Here is a 21,523-nt window from a genome sequence, read left to right as displayed (position 1 = left end):
CCTTCACGGTATGCAAAACTGAAGTTTACATGTGGATTGAATTCATGTTTGTTCATGCCTACATAAATATTTTTAGTATTGACATAGTACTTCTAGATTAAAATATGCTAACTGGATATGCAAACATTAAATATACCAAGCTCATGTTTTACAGTAGAATACAAATGCAGTCAAAATAGAGTCCAATTTATGATATTTATCATTTAAAGTAGTGATATCTGAAAAAATAAATTAAACTTTGGTACTCAATAACAAACAAGCCAATTGTTATTACAAATATTTAATAGGAAATTAGACAAATGCAAACAACAATTCACAAAGTTCAATAAAGCAGGCTTTTTTAAAATGCAAAAAATGAAGCACAGAGGCTTGCAGATGTTGTAGTGGTATCTCAATTTTTAATTTTAAACATAGGGGAACCAAAAAAAAAGATAAAATATCCTAACAATTTTATGGCATTATTCACTTTTTGCAGTCCAGATTACTAGATATAATTAAGGCACATGGTATTGGAAAAATACAAACAAGCAATGATTTCCAACACTTTAAATCACAGAGTATGGGATTCTGTTTGGGTTGTCAAAGGCAAGCCATTATTTACACAACAGTTCAGTAAGATTTACAATTCAAATAAAGAAGATACATGTCGTACATGACTTTGTATAAATCCTGGTCCAGTACACAAACTTAAAATAGATTCAGTCCCTCAATATCTGGTATCCTCGGCAAATCGTTTTGATTAAAATAAATTGATTAAATATGTATAAAGAGTTCTCTCTCACTTGAAACAAAGGAATAGACACTAAAGCTTTTTCAAGGAGGGCCATTGTGAGCATGTGCAGTCTTACTCCGCCCCCTGCCGTCAGTCCAGTGGTTTGTGGGAGATGTAGTGTGAGTGTTTGTTCTCATTTCTCTCACACATGTCCAGAATAGCTGTAATGGTTATTGTGCTCCACCTCGAAAGCTGTGTTTCTGCTCCTCATTTTCTGCTCCTATCTCTGGACATGAGTATTCAGGCAAAGGACGGACCTTGAAGAAATTTGCGACGTATCGCACCTGTAAGAGACGAGGTCAGTTAGCAGAGTTAAAGACCCTTACAGTGCTACATTTCAAACTGAACTGAGTGGCCTTGTACTTTTGAGTCACTTTAACAGAAAAGGAAATATTCAGTGGAGGAAAAAAAAAATCTGTAAAGAAAATGCTTTTATTTTAAATTTTTTATTTAATTCATTTTTTAATCATTCTCTGAATGCATGCGTCGGATTGTGTGAGTATTGTATTTATTTGGGTGTTTACATTTGATATTGAATGAGTTTGAGGCTGTGCTCTGTGGCTAACGGATAACACTACACTGTTGGAGAGATTTATAAAGAATGAAGTTGTGTTTATGAATTATACAGACTGCAAGTGTTTAATAATGAAAATAACGACGGCTCTTGTCTACGTGAATACAGTAAGAAACAATGGTAACTTTAACCACATTTAACAGTACATTAGCAACATGCTAGCAAAACTTTTAGAAAGACAATTTACAAATATCACTAAAAATATCATGTTTCATGGATCATGTCAGTTATTATTGCTCCATCTGCCATTTTTCACTGTTTTCCTTGCTTGCTTACCTAGTCTGATGATTCAGCTGTGCACAGATCCAGACGTTCTGCCCTTGTGTAATACTAACTGCCCTTGTGTAATGCCTCTCATGAGCTGGCATATGCAAATATTGGGGTGTACACCCCGACTGTTATGTAACAGTGGGTGTCATGTTGAGATTCACCTGTTTTTCGGAGGTCTTTTAAACAAATGAGATTTATATAAGGAGGAGGAAACAATGGAGTTTGAAACTCAGCGTATGTCTTTTCCATGTACTGAACTCTTGTTATTTAACTATGCCAATTTAAATTCAATTTTTAATTCTAGGGTACCTTTAAAAGGTTAGAAAGAAGGTCATTCTGATTTGGAACAACGTGAGGGTGAGGAAAAGATGACAGATTTTTGGGGTATATCGCTTTAAAAAGAAAAAAATGTTAACTTACAGTGAGAATTGCGATAAGCGCCCCCTGGAGGAGCCCCACCAGCACGTCGCTCCAGTGGTGCTTATAATCAGACACGCGGGTGTAACCTACATACACAGCAAAGGCCACCAGGAAGAACTGGATGGTGGGCCTCAGAAGACGGGCCCATTTTGCATTCAGCCTGGCCTGGACATAGAACTGGTGAAGGAAAAGGAAAAGAAAAAGAGGTGTTTTTCATTAGCTGAATGATAATGACTTCATTTGTTGAGATGATCAAAAATCAAAAAACCTCTTAAATGACTTTAGCCTCTGGGAACTGACAAACGCTAATGACAGCTTAGCTTTATCTCAGTGGACTCTCTAAATAGCATTTACTGTATCATTTGCTTTGTAGTTCATCTGTGGTGTATGCAAAATTATTTGTATTCAAATTCAAGTCTTTCATTTATTTATTTTTTTAATAATCCTTTTTATGAATCTTATTAATCTCTCTTAATGAATTCTAGTCATTGATAGCTATGTATTAATTTAATCATTAAAGGGATAGTTCATCCAAAAATGAAAATTATATCATAATTTACTCACCCTCAAGCCATCCTAGGTATATAGGACTTTCTTCTTTCAGTCAAAAAGTTCAGTTTTGTTTTGCTCTATCCTCTGCGCTTCCACTTTCATCAATACGTCATGTGTCAGGTCAAAGACCTTCCGCCAGAATTGACTCACGTACGGAAGCCAGCGATTCTAGTTTATAAAGTTACAAATATGGATATTTTTCTTACAAAAACACATCGTTTCACTTCAGAAGGCCTTTATTAACCCTGGAGCTGTATGGATTACTTTTATGATGGATAGAAGTGCTTTTTTTGGTTACTGTTCATTCCCATTATAAAGCGCAGAAGAGCCAGAATATTTTTTATATAACTCTGAGCGTATTTGACTGAAAGAAGAAAGTCCTATACACCTATGATGGCTTGAGAGTGAGTACATAATAGGATAGTTTTCATTTTTGGGCGAACTAACCCTTTAATTGTTATATTCCTTATGTTGCATTATTATTCTTTTCATGTTATTTATTTCTTTAATCATTTATATATTTTCTATTATATGCTCTGATATGTTTATTTCCAAATGTAAGGTCTTTGATGTCTTCTGTGTAAAAACAAGTGGGTGTATTTTCCATCAGAATTGTTTACATGATGTACCTTCATATCTAAATATGTCCGTTTCCATCTCTGCAGACATGAGATAAGATCTGCAATATTTTCATAAAGGTCTTAAAAGGTGTCAAATCCACAACTCATATATCGATCTTCATCTATCTTTGACATCTGACCGGTTATGCCGACCTAGCTTTTACATTGACTATGACATAATAGAAAAGTTTGTTTGACTTTTACTTATCAGACCAAAACATAAATTTAGGAGGATGTTCTTTGACATAATCATTGATTGTCTGCTTGGATGTCATTGCATTAATCAGGAAATCTTTTTGTACTAAGAATGATGCAGAACCTGTTTTAGCAGATTTCAGAGACTGCTTTTTACTTTTTTGTTTTGTTCTCTGACCGCTTTGAACGTATACACTGTTTATTCCTCATTGTGTCCCATTTATGTCATATCTATTCAGTGCTTCAAAAACAGTTGCTTAAAATGAGGTCATATTAGCGAAATTTGTAGCCAATCAGGTCCATTTGTCAAGTGTAGCAATGTATGAAGCACAGCTAACATTCAAGTCACTTTCAAACCAAGCAGCTTTCTGTTGGTCAATTGCTCTCATGAGAAATTCCTGATCGTGCTGATCCCTACTGATATGACTGACGGTAACTGTGACCGCACCTTTAAATCTGCCATTTTAGTGCCTTTAGTTGAATCAAATGGAACTGCAGAAACAAAGCCTATTTTTAAACAGGTTTCCCCATTGGCCATTGGTTGCAAGACAATCCCACCCCCAAACTGTTGGTTGATCCCAAGGGGTGAATGTTTTGCGGGTAAACATCCGATTGCTTCAGCACTCACCGCTAGAAACAGCATGCAGTACATCCCGAAGGAGGAGTGACCCGAGTAGAAGGACAACCTACGACACACAGATTGCATATAGTTTCAACAGAAATTCACAGAACTCAAAGCATTAAAAAGATTTATGATGAGACACACACCGAGCTTCAGTCACTTCACGTGGGTCGCCAGTGCAGTTGATCGCAGCAACGTATCCTTTGCAGACTTTGGGAGCACACACTGCTAAGAAATGTGGACGTGGTCGCCCAATGGTGTACTTAGCCAAGTCGGTCAGTGATTGGCTGACAGCTCCCCCAAATAGGAAGGCACCCAGCACCTTATAGATGGCCGACACATATTGATTAAAGGTAGAGTTGGAGTGAATTTTCTTGCTGTACACCAGATACGCTTCACCTGACGATATCTAGAGGAACAGAAGAGGTAAAAGTTTAGTAATGTGATGCATTTCTGTAGCTTTCAAAAAAGGTTATGCTACATTAGGTTTGTCATAAATGTGCCAAACAGGTCCATGAGCACAAAATGCTGCGTTGTTGTGCATAATCAAACCCTCTTCTGTGCAGAGTCATGAACGGACACTTTGTTGAGGATCAGCATGTGACTCGAGGGATGATGAGATCATGGGAGGGATGATGGAGATGAATGAATGAGGGACTCACGATAATGATAGTGCAGGTGATGGTGACCGCAGCCAGCGTCACGTGCGTGATGGTGTCCGTTCTAACAGGGTAACCGATGCTCTCGTCCTGGCAGAAGATGCCTCGCTGGTATGGCTGGGATGCGATATTCATTATCACAAAGGGCAGAGAAGCTACAGGAATAAGAAGAGGAGACAATAAAAAATAAATTCATAGAGAGATAAATATCTAAATGATGAGTGTGGAGAATATACTGGGTGAATCTCCTGAAAACTACAAAAAAAACCTGTCTTTAACTTCAATAAAATAAAATGTACATTATGACCTTATATTCATGACAATTAATCAAATTTTTCCAGCCATTTGTCATTATCAAATATATACCAACATTACATTATTTTCATTATAATGTAATAATGTATATATTTACTTAAAGGTGCCCAAGAACATGTTTTCAAAAGATGTAATATAAGTCTAAGGTGTCCTCTGAATGTGTCTGTTAAGTTTCAGCTCAAAATACCCCATCGTTTTTTTTTTATCTGCCTATTTTGGGGCATCATTATAAACGCGCCGATTTATGCAGCGCGGCCCCTTTAAATCTCGTGCTCTCCGCCCACGGAGCTCGTGCTTGCCTTAAACAGCTATAAACAAAGTTCACACAGCTAATATAACCCTCAAAATGGATCTTTACAAAGTGTTCGTCATGCAGCATGTCTAATCGCGTAAGTATTGTATTTATTTAGATGTTTACATTTGATTCTGAATGAGTTTGATAGTGCTCCGTGGCTAATGGGCTAATGCTACACTGTTGGAGAGATTTATAAAGAATGAAGTTGTGTTTATGAATTATACAGACTGCAAGTGTTTAATAATGAAAATAGCGACGGCTCTTGTCTCTGCGAATACAGTAATAAACAATGGTAACTTTAACCACATTTAACAGTACATTAGAAACATGCTAACGAAACATTTAGAAAGACAATTTACAAATATCACTAAAAATATCATGATATCATGGATCATGTCAGTTATTATTGCTCCATCTGCCATTTTTCGTTATTGTTCTTGCTTGCTTACCTAGTCTGATGATTCAGCTGTGCACAGATCCAGACGTTAATACTGGCTGCCCTTGTCTAATGCTTGAACATGAGCTGGCATATGCAAATATTGGGGTGTACACCCCGACTGTTACGTAACAGTCGGTGTTATGTTGAGATTCGCCTGTTCTTCGGAGGTCTTTTAAACAAATGAGATTTATATAAGGAGGAGGAAACAATGGTGTTTGAGATTCACTGTATGTCATTTCCATGTACTGAACTCTTGTTATTCAACTATGCCGAGGGAAATTCAATTTTTGAATCTAGGGCACTTTTAATGTATTTATACATCATGGTATGTTTGTTACAGTGCCTTTGTTTTTATGAAAATTATACATTAAATAAAAAAATTGTATAATTAAATCAAATATATTTTTCTGTTGATTTGTGGGTGAGATGTTGTTTTTGTTATTGTTAAAGTAATTAAATAGCCCAAAAAAATATTTCTTTCCCAAAGTGTCTCTACTAATAGCGAAACTATAAGTTTATCTACCACAAGAACTGCACAGTTATTACCAGTTATTACCTGGTGAGAAATGTCATATATCATAAATTTCTATGTATGTATATGTGTGTATGTATATGTAATTTATATATCTTGAATTGTGAAATTTCACATAAACTAGGCTAAAATAAAAAAAATTCCATGAAATTCTGCCACAATTTTTCAGTCAAGCTTTTTTTAGTAACTTACAGAACACCATCTGAATTCTGTCATGGAAGCATTGAGTATTTATAGAACCTCTTTTTTCCAGAGTCACACAGAAACACATTTATCCCACAGCAATGAGGAAGTCACCTGACCACACCGTCTTAACCCAAAACACGTTGCGAGCCATATCATAAACATGCCCGTACACACCCACAGCCCAGACATCCTTTCCACAACGCCTTGGTCGGTGGACTGATGTGGCTGGAGATAAACATGTCTGAATGTAGCCACAGCGTGATCCTTTAATGAATGGAAAATGTCCTTGGGACATTCGGAAACGTTACAAAATCACTCAGCAACCATGTGATCCTAAACCACAGCAACTGAAGAGAACAGTAAGAGCAATTCTACTTCCTGTAATTCCATTTTCTGTTGATAAAGTGGGCATATAATAGCACAGTGTTCTAGTAAGTTTGCATATCTTAACGGACAGAAAATGTTCTACTGTCTGAATGGAATCTATTTGAGTAGATATTTTAGGCAGACTAAGAATGTAAAAGACTTTGTTCCTTCCAGTTATCATCAGTAACTGAGTGTCAGGAAGATGCTACACCAGCAGGAAAACATGCAGTCTGTTGGTACAGGCCAAAAATATGATTCTGGGCCATCTGGTTGACTCAGTGTATGTTTAAATATGGATAAGCAGCTTCCCACACAAATCAAGAAGTGCCATTTATACCACTGCGGTATTACAATGTACAAGAGGATCTGTGAGACTGACAGTCAGGTCCATCACAAAATTTAACTCTGGGCTCACTGTGAGTGAGCTGCTTTCACCAAGGCTATTTTTATATTTACACATGGTTTATTCTTGCCATTAAAAAAATATAAATACCACATATTCATAATATCTACATATGGAGCTTACTAATAATCATATAGAATTTAAGATAATATAGTCCAACTAGTAATAATAAACATTTTTATAGAGCACAATGCATACTAGCTCAAACAAACAAATTTTCTTGCACCTTACAATACAAAGCCAAACAAATTTTTTGAAAAACATTTACAAATATGTCTTGTTTCCTGCATTTTATAAAACCAAGCCTTTTGAAAAGCATTTAAAAATGTTTTCTTTTGTTTTGCACCTCACAAATGCATATATTTGTAAATGAAAATATGAACTACTGGACAGAACATGGTAGCAAGTTCCAAAATTTCATAATGAATGTTATAGCTGACTAACTGATGAATTAAATCATATGGAAATGTACAAGAAAATTAGTAGTTTGCCTGTTTTCAAACTCGTCTTTTGGCGCTAGTTTATAGACAGTAAAAAAAAAAAAAAGGTTTATTTACTGGGTTGAATTGTTGGGCCATATAAAAGAACAAATATCGATCACTTTAGCAAGTTAATCATGATGCTGAGTGGCTAAAAATCAAATCAATAGAAATTTAATTTTTAAGTTTTAGCACTAGAGATGTAGAACTAAATCCTTGAGATGCTGAAATGCAATGGTGCAAAATACTTATCCAAACTTATCCAAAGCAAGTCATTTTGAGTTTCATTGTGTTATTGAGACATTCACGTCGCCTCAACAACAGACGAACAGTCATAGAGTCAGAGATTCACTTAACAACTAAGTGTCTTTGTATTCCTAAAACAAATAACAATGGTGTTTGAAATGACACTGTATTTCCATACACTGTCTGGCAAGTGACAACACACACACACACACACACACACACACACACACACACACACAATCATGATCTGACATCCTCAATGGTGCACTAGTAAAACATACTGTTCATGTAAAACTAAAAATTACTGTCAAAAAAACAGTAATTATTATTATTATTATTATGCTGTATATTACTGAACCAACAATTGTGAATTTTGGAGCAATGATTCAGTTATATTTAGGTACAAATTCTGTGTCAAATTGTATCCTCAGGTCAAAGTAACAGTTCTAACTAACTAACTAACTAACTAACTAACTAACTAACTAACTAACTAACTAACTAACTAACTAACTAACTAACTAACTAACTAACTAACTAACTAACTAACTAACTAACTAACTAACTAACTACTGTTAAATCAGACTCATCCAACAGATGTGGCCCAAAATGTTTTGATTTCTTTTGTTTTGTACCTTACCAAGCAAAATGTTTATTTATTTTTTAATATTTACAAATGTTTTGTTTTCTTTTGTTTTGCAACTTACCAAACAAAAAAAGTGCTTTTTAATACTCAGATATTTTGTTTTATTTTTTGCACTTTATAAAACAAAAAAATTGTTTTCATATTTACAGATGTTTTGTTTTCTTTTGTTTTGTTTTGCTCCTTACAAAAACAAATATTTACAAATATGTTTTGTTTTCTTTTGTTTGCACATTACAAATCAAACTCTCTTTTTGAAAAATATTTATAAATATATATGCTTTGTTTTCTTTTGTCTGGTTCAAACCAAAAAAAAAACCATTACCTTAAATAGTAGCTCTAGCCTAACCCTAGCTCAAAATGATGTGATCCACTTGCTGAAAATGGTTTTTTGAAAGTATCCCCTAGTTTTGTTGCCATTAAGAAGATTTATTCTTTACAAACAATGCAAGAATAAAGAAACTTTCCCTCAGGCCTCATAGACCATCCTGCTGAGGGAGACCCCAAACAATGGCTACAGTTTTAGCACTCCATTGAGATTCAGATACTTTGTGGATCTGGAGCTGAGCTTGGATGGACTTTTCTGTATGTTTGCCAGCTGAATATACTCCAAACAAATGAAAATAAATGCCCAATAAAACCGAGTCTCATTTTTCCTTTCTCCTCTCCAGACTTTTCAACTCTTGAGACAAATTGTTAGGAAACAAAAAGACGGGTAAGACTGCAAGAAAGGTTTTTGCTACAGATTTTTATGGTCAATGGAAAACTGAAAAATTTACCCAGAGGACTAGTTTTGTATTTGAAACTGTCATTGATTAATGCCAAACACAATTAGAACACTGAGAACTGAGTGTCAACTTTACATTTAAAAAGGCTAAGCAGTATTCTGGTACTCGTCAGTGAAATTCATGAGTATTACTTCTGAAGTATTTTCCAGACTGTGTTCCCAGGGAATTAAGTCAGTATAAGGTACATTAAAAGTGGTCAGTGTGGAAGAACTTCAAACAGCTTGAGTTCAAAGCCTCAGTTGGCAGGTGCGAGCTTGGCGGTCGTTTAATTACGCAATGAAACAGGACTGCAGGGAGAGATGTGGCACGTAGAAGTGAGAGGGCGAGATGTGTAGAAAGCTGAAACCCAACACATTGCAATATTGGGGCTGCACTGAAAAATGAACCTCGTCTCAACTGCCACCAGCCATCACCCTTCAACCATTCCCTCAAAACAAATTAGTTCCATTTGAATGTACAGGAAGTGAAATTTCCTGTAAAACATTAAAGGGACTCCGTTTTGGTATGAGCTCTTTTTACGAGTCTATGGACTAGGCCTATGCTATGCTATGCAAGTAAAAGCAGTGTACTGTAGTTCCTAACTGAATAGTTCACCAAAAATGAAAAGTTTGCCATTTATCCAACATCATGTCCTTTTTACTTGAAAAAGGTAATTAGACTTTGAAGAATCTATGAAGAATAGGGCTTGGCGATAAAATTAGGAAAACAATTAGGGAAAAATAAAATGGATTTCATGAGGGCCTACTCTGTACAGTTTAATGTGACATGTTTACATTCATTCTCAAGGTCTAACATATGTATGTGGAAAGCATTTCCTTCCCCATTAATAGTAAATAAATATAGATGATATATGATATGGAAAAAATATTATGATAATTATAAATGCAATGAAAGTGAATGGGCTTCAAATTAAAGAAGATACAAAAATACAATTTGCACTCTATCTTCCAAGTCTTCCTAAGTCATAAATGATAGTTTTGTGTGAGGAACAGCCTGAAATTTAAGTCATTATTCACTGGAAATCTTGCTTAACAGAATTGTTATTTTAGTATTATTTGTATACTATTGTAGAATTTATTACCATTTGAAATTCGCTTTTATTTTTATATTTTCAGTTTAGTAGTTTAGTTTGTTTTAGTAATGTTGTGTGCCTTTGTAATTCAAAAAAATAAATAAATAATAATAATAATAATAATAATAATAATATATATTTATTTATTTATTTTTTCAGTTTTAGTTTTAGTAATTTTAGTTTCAGCAAGTTTTTCACCAAATATTTATATGTCAATGCATTTCAGCCTCATTTTAATTAACGAACATGATTTATAAGTTTTAGTTTTAACAATAACAACATTGCTTGACAGTCTTGGTCATCATTAACTTTGTATGTGGATCAGCATGAACATCCTGCTAAACATTTACTTTTGCATTCCACAGAACAAAGAACGTGATGTAGTTTTGGAACAACATGACGGTGTGTATTGAGTAAACCATGAAAGACTTTTCATGCTCCTAATGGGAAAAAAAGGAAAGTCATTGTAATATTTTAACAGAGTAGCAACAAAGCAATTTAGAAACATCCAGAGGGTGAGGAGAGAGTCAAATGTTTCTGGGTTGGTGATTAAGTGTTGAAGGACTGAAGATTCACATGCTTTTGCCCATCCCATAGACAAAAATGAGCTTGCCACTCCTGTCGTCTCCACCTCATTCATTCATGGTTTCTTCTTTGTTTGGAGCATCCTCCCCCTCCTTCACAAACACTATAAATATGAAGGGCTGAACTGAGAGTTGCTTTATTTGGTTCAAACTGATGTGCAGTTATTGTATGAAGGATAATTGTTGGCAATCTGAGTTTAACAGAATTTGAAAGGCTTCCCCTCACCTCACACCGCTGGAGAAACGCCAGAGCCATTATTGGATCTAACCATCAGTTTCATTCAGTATACAAACAAGAAAGTTCACCCAAAAATTAAATGGTCATACCCTTGTGTTATTCTTAATGCTGAACTTTTTATTTCTTGCATGGAAGCAGAAGTTTATCAGAATGTCTGAGATTCTCACTTTCCCACAGTGAAAGTGAATGCTGACCGGGGACTGTACAGATTCAAAGAGGACAAATAATATTCACTACGGGAGGAGTTTATATGATTTGTGCACTATATTTCATGTCTTCTGAAGTTTCACTTTAAATGAAGGGGAAAAGAGCAGTTTGGAAAATGTTATACAAAAAGAAAAAAAAATCTACAGGAAAAAAAAAGCATAGAGGGACAGTAAATGATGACATTTGTAATTTTTGAGTGAACTTTCCCTTTAACATCAGCTTACAGTGGCTCAGCTATTTTTAATCTTAAAAAAAAAATCCACTTTCAGGATGTGGTACACGTTTTTTTTTTGCTGTGAATTTTTTTTTTTTACTAATTTCTATAAAGTAAACAAAAATAACTTTAGATTGTTAGTAACACTTCAAGATGAACATTTACTGGACTGAAACTTAAGTTTACATGATTATCCAAAGATTATTTTATATATATATATATATATTTACATTTTTTTTTTTTTTTAAGAAAAATCATGTTAAAATCATGCCAAATATGATCAGGCTTTTGAGTAATGTTTCTTTGTACTCTCAAGCATCTCTCAAGCATCATCATATATTGCATTGGATTTATGTTTTATTAAGCTTTGATCATAAAATTGAGCATTTGAATATCATCTTACTAAGGCATATTATTGTGAGATTTAGAGTAAAAAATGATATTTTTGTGTATTTTATGTAAGTAGACTGTTATACAGTTATAAAGGTCTCACTGACTTTTATAAGCTATCAGAATTTCATCTTACTTTTTGGCCATTTAAACATCAGCAACTGCATCAAATTACATACAATTGCTCAGAGTAGGCCTCTGAATAAAACAGATTTTTCTGACTATTACTTTATATGTCAGGCTTTACAAGGTTAACTACTTTAAATTATGAATAGCTTGTAACTTGGGAAGCTAAAGTTTCAAAGTAGCTTTCCCAACATTGGCGTTGTTGGTCCAAGAAACTGAAATTCTGTGAACATTTAGCTCATGCGTTTACAGTAAATCTGAATTGTTAGTCAAGGACACACACGTTGGTGGATTTCCAATGACAGGGCTTGAAAAAAAAAAAAACCCTGGCGAAAGACCCATTTGTTTTTGGCTGCACCACAGCCTGTGAGGGAGTATCCTGTTTTCTTAGGGTCGGCTTTGACCTTCACCCTGACATTGGTTCACCACCTTTCATTATCAAACACATCCTATGTTTTTATTGACCGCTTGTGTTCTAACCCATTTGCAGGCATTTCAACAAATATATTAAGGTTTCAACACCTAACCTGATTCATTCTGGCTTCATTTCAACATTTGAAACCCAGTTCATACAAACTGAACCCACAACGATCACATTTGGTTTCTACTCTGAAGATGAAAATGAGATGTTCTTGACTTTCTTTGTGGGTTTTCTAGAGTACTATCATAAGTGTTGCGAAAATACAAGCCTGTCGCCCCTTAAGTGAGAGTTTTGAAGGCGGTCTGTCTGCCGGCAGCACTCCCTGAGCTGTAGTTTGGCAAGGCCGTCTGACTCATTTGGAAGCTATGTGCTGAGCGTACAACCTCGCAGGAGAGTCTGGAATCCTACTTCATGAAGAAACACCCACCCTCCTCCTCTCTTCTTTCACCATACACCAAAGTCTATCCGTCCCAGCCCTCTACCTCCCCACGCCAATGCTAGTGTGTGATTTACATTCTTGGAAACCATGGAAATGTATAATATTGCGTGGGAAACAGGTTAGCTAGTACGCTAGTAGCGTTTAGCAAATCTGTTTTGCTTTACAAATAGGTTCTGTGATTAGTGGAACAGCATCATTATGTTAATAGTCTCATGATGTGACCAATTTATGAACAATTTTGTTGATGTTGCAATTGCTATCTCACACAGATGGTTCAGAACAAGCTTAACCAAGAACTAAAATGTACAGAATGATGGTTCCTAGCCTGCACTTTTCCTTTGTCATCCTCCCATATTTCGCCAGTAGTTTTAGGGAATGAATCCAAATTGTGTGGCAATATGTCTTTATAGGTTATTGTGCAATGCTATGATGCTAAAAACCTTCACTGTTCCTCACTGTTGGAATGATCTTCCTAACCTTATACCCGAACATCTGAGTTTTTTCCCTTTTTTTCATTCCAATTTACTATTTAACTGTCACACATAGCCTATATCTCCATCTCTGTCCTAGTTTCCACTTTGAAGAAATGTTGTATCTGCATAAAGGTCCTGTAAGCAATATAACAATTATCCATGTGTGTTGTTGAAATTGTTAATACCAATACAACAAAATGTAAAAAGGTGTCTGCTAAAACAGTGTAACGCAGGCCAGCTAGTAAGAGCTGTGCAAGTAAACCCCACTCCCCTGGCCTCAAGAGTCGCACTAACGACTGATGCTAGAGGCTGTGGTCTTTAGCGTCCTTGTTAGCATTCCTGCTTCCCAAGTCTGAAATGCTGGTTTCAATCCTGCTTGGAGCAGTGAGAGTAGAATCAGAAGTGATTACATTAGCTGCTTTCCCACTGTCAAGCCAGTGTTAACAATGTGCTGGGCAGGGCCAATATCCTTAGACCTTTAGCACTGAGGTCAAAATCAAGCTGAGTTCCAATGTTGGGCCAGTAGCCCCGCAGTGCTTACCTAAAAACCCAACTTTAACATGGTTTGAGCAATCTTTTCTGTCTCAGTATACTGTTACCCTTTCAGTCAGAGTAACAGAGGGAGCTCACTGACAGAAAACAGGAGTTATACGAGTTAGCCGGACATATATATATATATGGGGTGTAACGATACGCTCAGGTCACTATACGGTACGTATCTCGATACGGAGTTCACGTATCACGATATTTTGAACTAAATTAAACTGAAATTCAAACAACATTTATTAAAAAAACATTAACAAATTTCAATAATTTTCCTTGATCACATTTCAATATAATAAATAAATATAAAATTTTAATAAAAACCTTCTGTATTCAAATTAACAGTTGAATAGGGCTGTCTGTCACTGAAAAAAACATGTTAAATTTAACATGAACTTAGAATTATGAATAGGGGCCGTTCACATATCACGTCTAAAAACGCGTGGAAGGCGCGGCCGCACAGCTTCTCCTTCTTTCCAAAGCGCTTGCGCTCCCGTGGCGTCGGTCGTTGCTATGCAACCATGAACTGAGCTCTCCAAGAGGATCAGGATGTTTCTGCAAAGGATAAATGATTTCTAGCCATTGCATTAGCTTTACTACGAGATATATTGATGGAGATAAGATATAAAAACCACCATGTACAGCTATGATCAGCTGTTCGGCTGAGCTTTTGATGTTTTGTTACGGAAAGGCCATAGCTGATCGGTTGATTCTTGTCACACGACCTGCGGTGCGCTTACGGCATTCTGAGAAGTTGAGAATTGCATGCGCGTCGATCCCATTATGAGCGCGCCTGCCGCGCGGCTACATGTGAAAATAATAACTGACTTGCACGCGGAAAAGACGCAATATGTGAACGGCCCCACAGAACTTCTTAAAGCAAAGCATCGCAAGCGTCTTTTGCTTTTCTGTGAGCACAGCTGTTGCTCTGCACTGCGGTGAAAGAAAGCCACGACTTCTCACGCGACCATGCAAGAGACTGACATGAGAAACGTTTAAACCTGCTTGCAAGATTCAATGTGTGCCCGAAACACTTACTGAACTAGAGAGCTGATTGAGACACACCATCTACGATAAATCGTTACACCCCTAATACTTATAGTAATTTAAAAATGTGGTAGCATTAGATCTGGACAGGAAGGATAACTCTGGGAGTTGGAAGGGGTGTGTCGCGATTCTGCCTTCTCACATCGCGATACAGGTTCGTTCGATTTCGGTTTCATATCGCATATCGTTACAGCCCTAATTTTTTATATATATATATATATATATATATATATATATATATATATATATATATATATATATATATATATATATATATATATATATATATATAAAAGGATAGAAGCAGGATAGAAGAGTCCACTAGGTGGCAATATGCATAGTACTGAGCACAATGTGCAGACGTCGAAGAAGAGTGCGTTAAGAGCGATTCAAAAACAAGACGTGTAAACTCAGAAGCATGCTTTCTCCATCGTTTTTTTATTCCTCTTCTCTTGGTGTATCTTCTGAACTATGTTGCAATGGTGGATGCACTATTTTTCTTCTCTGATCATGCCCAGCGAATGTTCGGTTGATGACACGATGTCTGGTAAAGAGTATAGAAAAATTGTACTGCGCATGTGTCGAACTTGGTCATCCGCGCGCATCCGTGGTTAGTATACTTTGAAATATGCGCTGACGCGTCCGGGCGCGGAAAGTGAAGTACCCAGGGCTTTAGAAACGCATGTAAATATATTTCTGATTCATACAGTGATTAGAATCCCCATCGGATCTCAATCAGAAGTTATTTCAGACACTCGCTGATGTCTGGAAATGAGTTGAGCTGAAAATAGTTTTAAAACGTCTTAAATGTTGAAGTTTGCTTGTAGTCTAATATGAAGCATGTGAAATGAGCAGGGGTATTGACCCTCTCCTGACTCAGGTAAACCTCGCCTTTTGTTCATGACTACTCCTCAAGCCCCAGCTGGCCTGCTTTAAATCAAGGTATTCTGCGGGCCAAAAAACACTTGCTGTTGGCCCAGATGAAAGCCCGATCAAGCCCCGGAAGTGACAGTGGAAAAGCAGCTATTGGTGCCGTGACCCGGATGGGAGTTAGGTTTAGAGGGTTGAGTGTTATGGAGGCCAGCTAGTAAGAGCTGTGCAGGTAAACCTCACTCCCTTGACCTCAAAAGGCGCCCGCCTCCCATGCCTGAAACGCTGGTGAGTAGAACCATTGGGATTATAAACGCACAATATAATGGTGTATTAGGTAAGAAATGAAGAGCTTTATTAAATACACTGACTTTAAGCCAAACCACACCAGAGGTACCTGGAAAGAAGCCCTTCAGAACTGAGCCAAATGCTTGCTTTTTATAGGTACAGATAGGCTTCTCAATTTCGCTATCACTGAAGTAAAATGCTGATCCTGAGGCTTTGACTTGCTGTATCATTGCAGTAGAACAGAGGCAGAATATCAGATGTCAACACTTTTTTTCTGATGAAAAAATTTGTAAAGAATACCAGCATACAGGCAGCAGTAAAATAAGTAAAATACGCACCGTTAGCCTGTGAGCGAACCAAAAGCCAGACAGTGTTTGTGTGGAGGGAAAGTTTACTTAGACAGAAGAAAAAGAGAAGCAAAGGGTGGTGGGCTGGATTGAATGTCAAAAACAGGGCTGGGAAAAAGGATATTAATGCCCAGAAACACTTACAGAAATTCTCCAGTAGCTGAAGTCAACTGGATTCTGGGACTTTCTGTTGTTACAACAGCAATCTGAGAGGCTGATATTTATTTGAAAATGACTGAATAATTCCACCCGTGCTGAAGTAAAACCTCCTTTACTTTCGTTACCTCAAGGCCAACTGTCTCAAATTCATAGGACTTTGAGCTCTCTTTTATGTCCTCGTAGATCAATCAGAAACCAAATTACCCATACACAATCCAGTTATGGGTTTCTTAGCCAGGAGTCCACATAACTGGTGCACAGGTGCACATGCGTGGTAAAAAAATAAACGATGCGCACCAGAATTTTTACCAACATTTTTGAGGACCGGTTCACAGGGACACGTTTACTTACTGGAGTAGGATTTTTCTCCATCTCTGGTAAGATAGCAATCATGATAATAAGTGTGTTCTTTAATTATTAGGTGTGCAACGGATTGCAGTTAATCCGTTATCTGTGAAAGTTTATCATTTGGACGTGTTTCGTCTGGCCAATTAACATATTCAAATGGCGAAGAGACGAAAATCGGTACTCGCGAGCTGTTATCTGTGCACACAGCCTCACACCCCTGCGCACGCAGAGATAGAGAGAGAGAGAGAGATAGAGAGCGCTCAAACACCGAATTAGTCCTCTTTCATGTTAACTTGCGCTTTAATGGACATCTACACACAAAATTATGTCAAAATACCTGTCTCGGCAAGTATTCTCTTGGTTGTGTCATAAGTGAACAGTTGAGAAAGAAACTGGATGTGTGTCAGTTATTCATGCTTTCCTTCTTAAAGTGATAGCAGCCTATATTCTTGCTCATTAATGTTAGTAAAATTAAAAAAAAATCTTTATCATCATCTACCATGTTTGAGAGAAAAGAAGATAGTGAGGAGAGCAGACAGAAGGAAAGTGATGAGGCTTTTAGGATAACAGTGTTGCGTAAAGTGTGAGTACCAAGCAAGATCTCCAGGTGCTCCCTTGAGAACCAGACCAAAAAAGTTATGTGCACCCCTGTTCTTAGCCCTTCTTTCAGTACATGATTTTTTAGCAGAAAGCTGTCCTAACTGAGATAATACATTTAAATATCTGCAAAAAGCTGGAAATTCTTTAATATGATTTGTAATAATGACAGAATGTTCATATTAAGTAAACGACTCTGTTAAATACAAAAAAATATTTTTGGACTTTTCAGATAATTTGATCTTTTAATGACATTGCAAGATTAGTTTAGGTTGTAAAATGTAATTTGGGGCAACTTCCCAAAATGTAATGATATTGATGAATTAATAATTCATGTTATTTGAAAATAAAAATAAAAAATTACTACCTTGAAAAATATATTTAAAAATACAGTCACATGCATTGAAGATTTATGGAAAATGTTTACTTTTTATTTGATGGTTACAACACAATTTACAATTACAGTATTTATACATATTTAGAATTCGCTTTTTTATATTTTCAGTTTTCATTTGAATTTTAGTTTAAGTTTTATTAATTTTCTTATGTGCTTTTGTCATTTTAATTAGTTTTATTTCGTGTCTATTTAGTAGAACTGCACGATTCTGGATAAATGGAAAATGAGATCACGATTCCCCCACGAATCTGAGTAGACAACTATAAATAACATGCGATTTACTAGAGGTTCTGACAAAATGTTAATTGCTGCAGTCTATTTTAAAAATATTTAATTAATTAGAATAAAAAAAAAAAGCTGTGATCGTACTTGTCAAAGGTTTAATAGACAAAGCTGCATCATTGTCATTTAGGAATAAGATAAGGGTGTTTGAACTGATATCGCAGTCTTTTAAATATTAATCGTGCCGGGGTGCATTTCCCAAAAGCAACTATGATCTTAAGGTCTGTCATCACCAATAAACTAAAGTTCAATGGAATTTACGACCATAGTTAGCGAATTATGTTAGCTAGTTCTTCACCTAATTTTTAATGTGTTTATTTTCAGCTTTATATAAATGAACGAAAAATTGTAATCTTAGTTTACTATAACAACACTGTACCACATTACATTTTTTAGAGTGATTACATTTAAACATTCACTGAAAATGGCATTTAAAAATCACATGAAAGACACATGAATAAAAGAGTAGATTACTAAGAATGTGGCACATCCATTTTAAACTAGATTTTAAGAAGAATTTCCCTTTTCTCTTATTTTTCATTGACCCTCCTATAGCGGAAATACAAGGTAAGAAACATCTGAAATTGTCCTATATATCACCATGTGATGCCACTTATAGACTAGACAATAATGTCCTTCCCTGTCTACAACGTGGATAGATCATTTAAAAATGAGATGGAGACACTTGCACCATGGTAAAGGTGAAGGATCATGCCTAGGGCACATTCTAGCCCTCATGAAATCTAATGCTGGTGGCTGGAGAACAAAGACACAATGAAAGACTTCAAAGGGCAGGTGCAGAAACTTCATCTCCGCAACGTTGTGGTAGGGTTACCTCATGTGGTTAAAAAAAACAGACTCAAGCACAATGTTTCCAAAGGAAGTAATGGTCAAGATGATTCACACTCACTTTAGCACTGAGGCAAGTCGAATCTTTTCGTACATGGTCATCGAGTTTGTCTTATGATTGGTCTGCAAGCAAAACCCTAAATAAAGCCAAAAATGCAAGAAGAGGAACATTTCTGTGGCACTACACGCTGCCAAACACTGTGGGAAATACTGACAGGCTTGGATTACATTTCCATAAACAAATACTCAACTTCCTGAACGTGCAAAATCCAGGAAAAGAAGCAAGGACGGATGCAACTCAGCTTGTGAATACAGAGAACACACCTCCCAATACATATTTAAATATGAAAATATGAAAAGACAGGCCCCTCACCATGACACAAACACACTTAACATTGAGCATGGCCACTGTCACTGAAAGCACTTGTTTTGATTTTTGTTCGTTTTGCAATAAGATAACACACATGAAATATTGGCAAAAGTCAAAAACTAGTCCAGGTCAGTCAATATATTGAAGTTTAGTGCAAAGACAAGGCAGTTTTGAAAGGCTGTGAGGAAAATAACACTTATTAAAAATTCATATTTTTTAAAAGTACAATAAAAAAACGTATTTAAACTCTAATTGACTATCTAAATGTAGTTGTTAGTATGACCTAGAATGTGAAAAACTTGATCTCTCTCACACACAAACATAAACATATGTTAGCCTACATATAGTTGTCACAAAGCACAGACTGAGAAAAACCTTTTTGGTCCCTTATAAAATACATTTCCCCTAAAACTATTTAAGTGATCAATGAACTTCAGAATATGAAACTGAACGTTTAAACATTGAACTCACTTACCTACAACAACACACAGCACGTCAACCAGGACGAAGAGTTTCTTTTTCCTCATGTCCGTCATAATTTCTTTAGCTCGGATGCCCTTTAAAACTAGTACTTTAAAAGTCACTTCATTTATGTGATAATGTCAAAGATAATCCAACTGGAAGAAAAAAACAAACAAACTGAACGCGACCAGTATTGCGAGTTCTTCCGGCTCTGCTGTGTACCTGCGCTGTTCGTTCTTTACTTCAGCTCATAGGTGACGGTGAAGTACTCGCGTCCTTTACGACTTTATATATCTACAACTTCAAAAGCTGACGGCAGTGCCGCGTTGGTGCACATATTGCTTTTGTAAAAAAAAAGACTTGTGTTCAACCCTCCAGCTGATTTGTAAGGACGCATCCACTCCTTTCCCAAAAGAACGCCACTGTGTTCCCACTCGCGCTCGCGCTGTGTCCACACCTTGAGCAGACAGTGTGGGACGCGCCTGCGCAAACGCGCTCTGCATGGATAAATCTCTGCACTTTGAGCTGAGGAACATGACACACTCACAGGCCTACTTTTATGGCATATCATTCCATAAATATGAACCTGGCCAATTATTTCTACTACATTTATCTCTGAAACTCATCGTTACATCTGTTGCTGGACATGTTGTGATTTACTGGCCTGTCTATCTATCTACCTATCCATCTGTCTGTCTTTTGAGCGTGGGATTTGGTGTAGGCTAGTCATGGGATGGTTTGCTAGTGGCTGTTTTTAAATTCTTTGGGAATATTTTTAGTTGATTGCCTGAACACACCTCCTAGAATATGATTATATGACAACAAATAGTGTGATTTTATAAGTTAAGGGAACACCTAGCTTATTTTTAACACGTGAACATCGTCGCAAGTTAACCCAAACTAACAATTTTTGGTCACTAGAACCTTATGGAAACGTTACTGCATGGTTGCAAAAATATTAAAATTATATTAAATAAAAGACAGTACGTTATTTTTTGGTTCCCCTGGGTATAGCAAACATTTTAGTAGTTTAATTCCCGAATGCTTCATAGATGGTGATATTCAAACGAGGCTTTCATAATGTTAAAAAACTATCGCTGATGATTAATACTGCTTTATTGTAGCCTACTGACATGTGACGTCACCGATATCAGGACATATTGGCAATTAATATTCATTAGTAATACAAAGTTTTTTAAAGGTCAAGCCTAGAATGTAGGGTGTAAACTGAATGATTGTGTCTCAGTTCAGCTTTCTTTATTTCATTTCATTTGTATGTTAATCTGCCCTCTAGTGGACACCAGTAACAGGTCACACTTAGTTCACCCAAAAATGAAAATTCTGTCATTTATCACTTACCTTCATGCCGTTCCACACCCACCTTCGTTCATCTTCGGAACACAAATTAAGATATTTTTGTTGAAATC

The 21,523-nt window shown here is 36.3% G+C and overlaps 1 protein-coding gene across 1 annotated transcript; it reads right to left on the bottom strand.

Annotated features, from left to right (window-relative positions):
- Positions 1-273: 273 nt before the first annotated feature.
- Positions 274-20,558, bottom strand: plpp2b (phospholipid phosphatase 2b). The gene is made up of 6 exons (XM_067398700.1): positions 20,110-20,558; positions 4,688-4,839; positions 4,172-4,434; positions 4,032-4,089; positions 2,037-2,213; positions 274-1,056 (listed from the first exon to the last, which is right to left on the bottom strand). The coding sequence occupies exons 1-6, from the start codon at positions 20,168-20,170 to the stop codon at positions 943-945; spliced, it is 825 nt and encodes a 274-aa protein (XP_067254801.1). The 5' UTR covers positions 20,171-20,558; the 3' UTR covers positions 274-942.
- Between the last annotated feature and the right edge of the window lie 965 nt (positions 20,559-21,523).

Source organism: Chanodichthys erythropterus, chromosome 10 (genome assembly GCF_024489055.1).
Source record: "Chanodichthys erythropterus isolate Z2021 chromosome 10, ASM2448905v1, whole genome shotgun sequence".
Lineage (NCBI taxonomy): Eukaryota > Metazoa > Chordata > Actinopteri > Cypriniformes > Xenocyprididae > Chanodichthys > Chanodichthys erythropterus.
The sequence above is the reverse complement of the archived record's forward strand: the minus strand, read 5'-3'. Positions and strand labels throughout refer to the sequence as shown.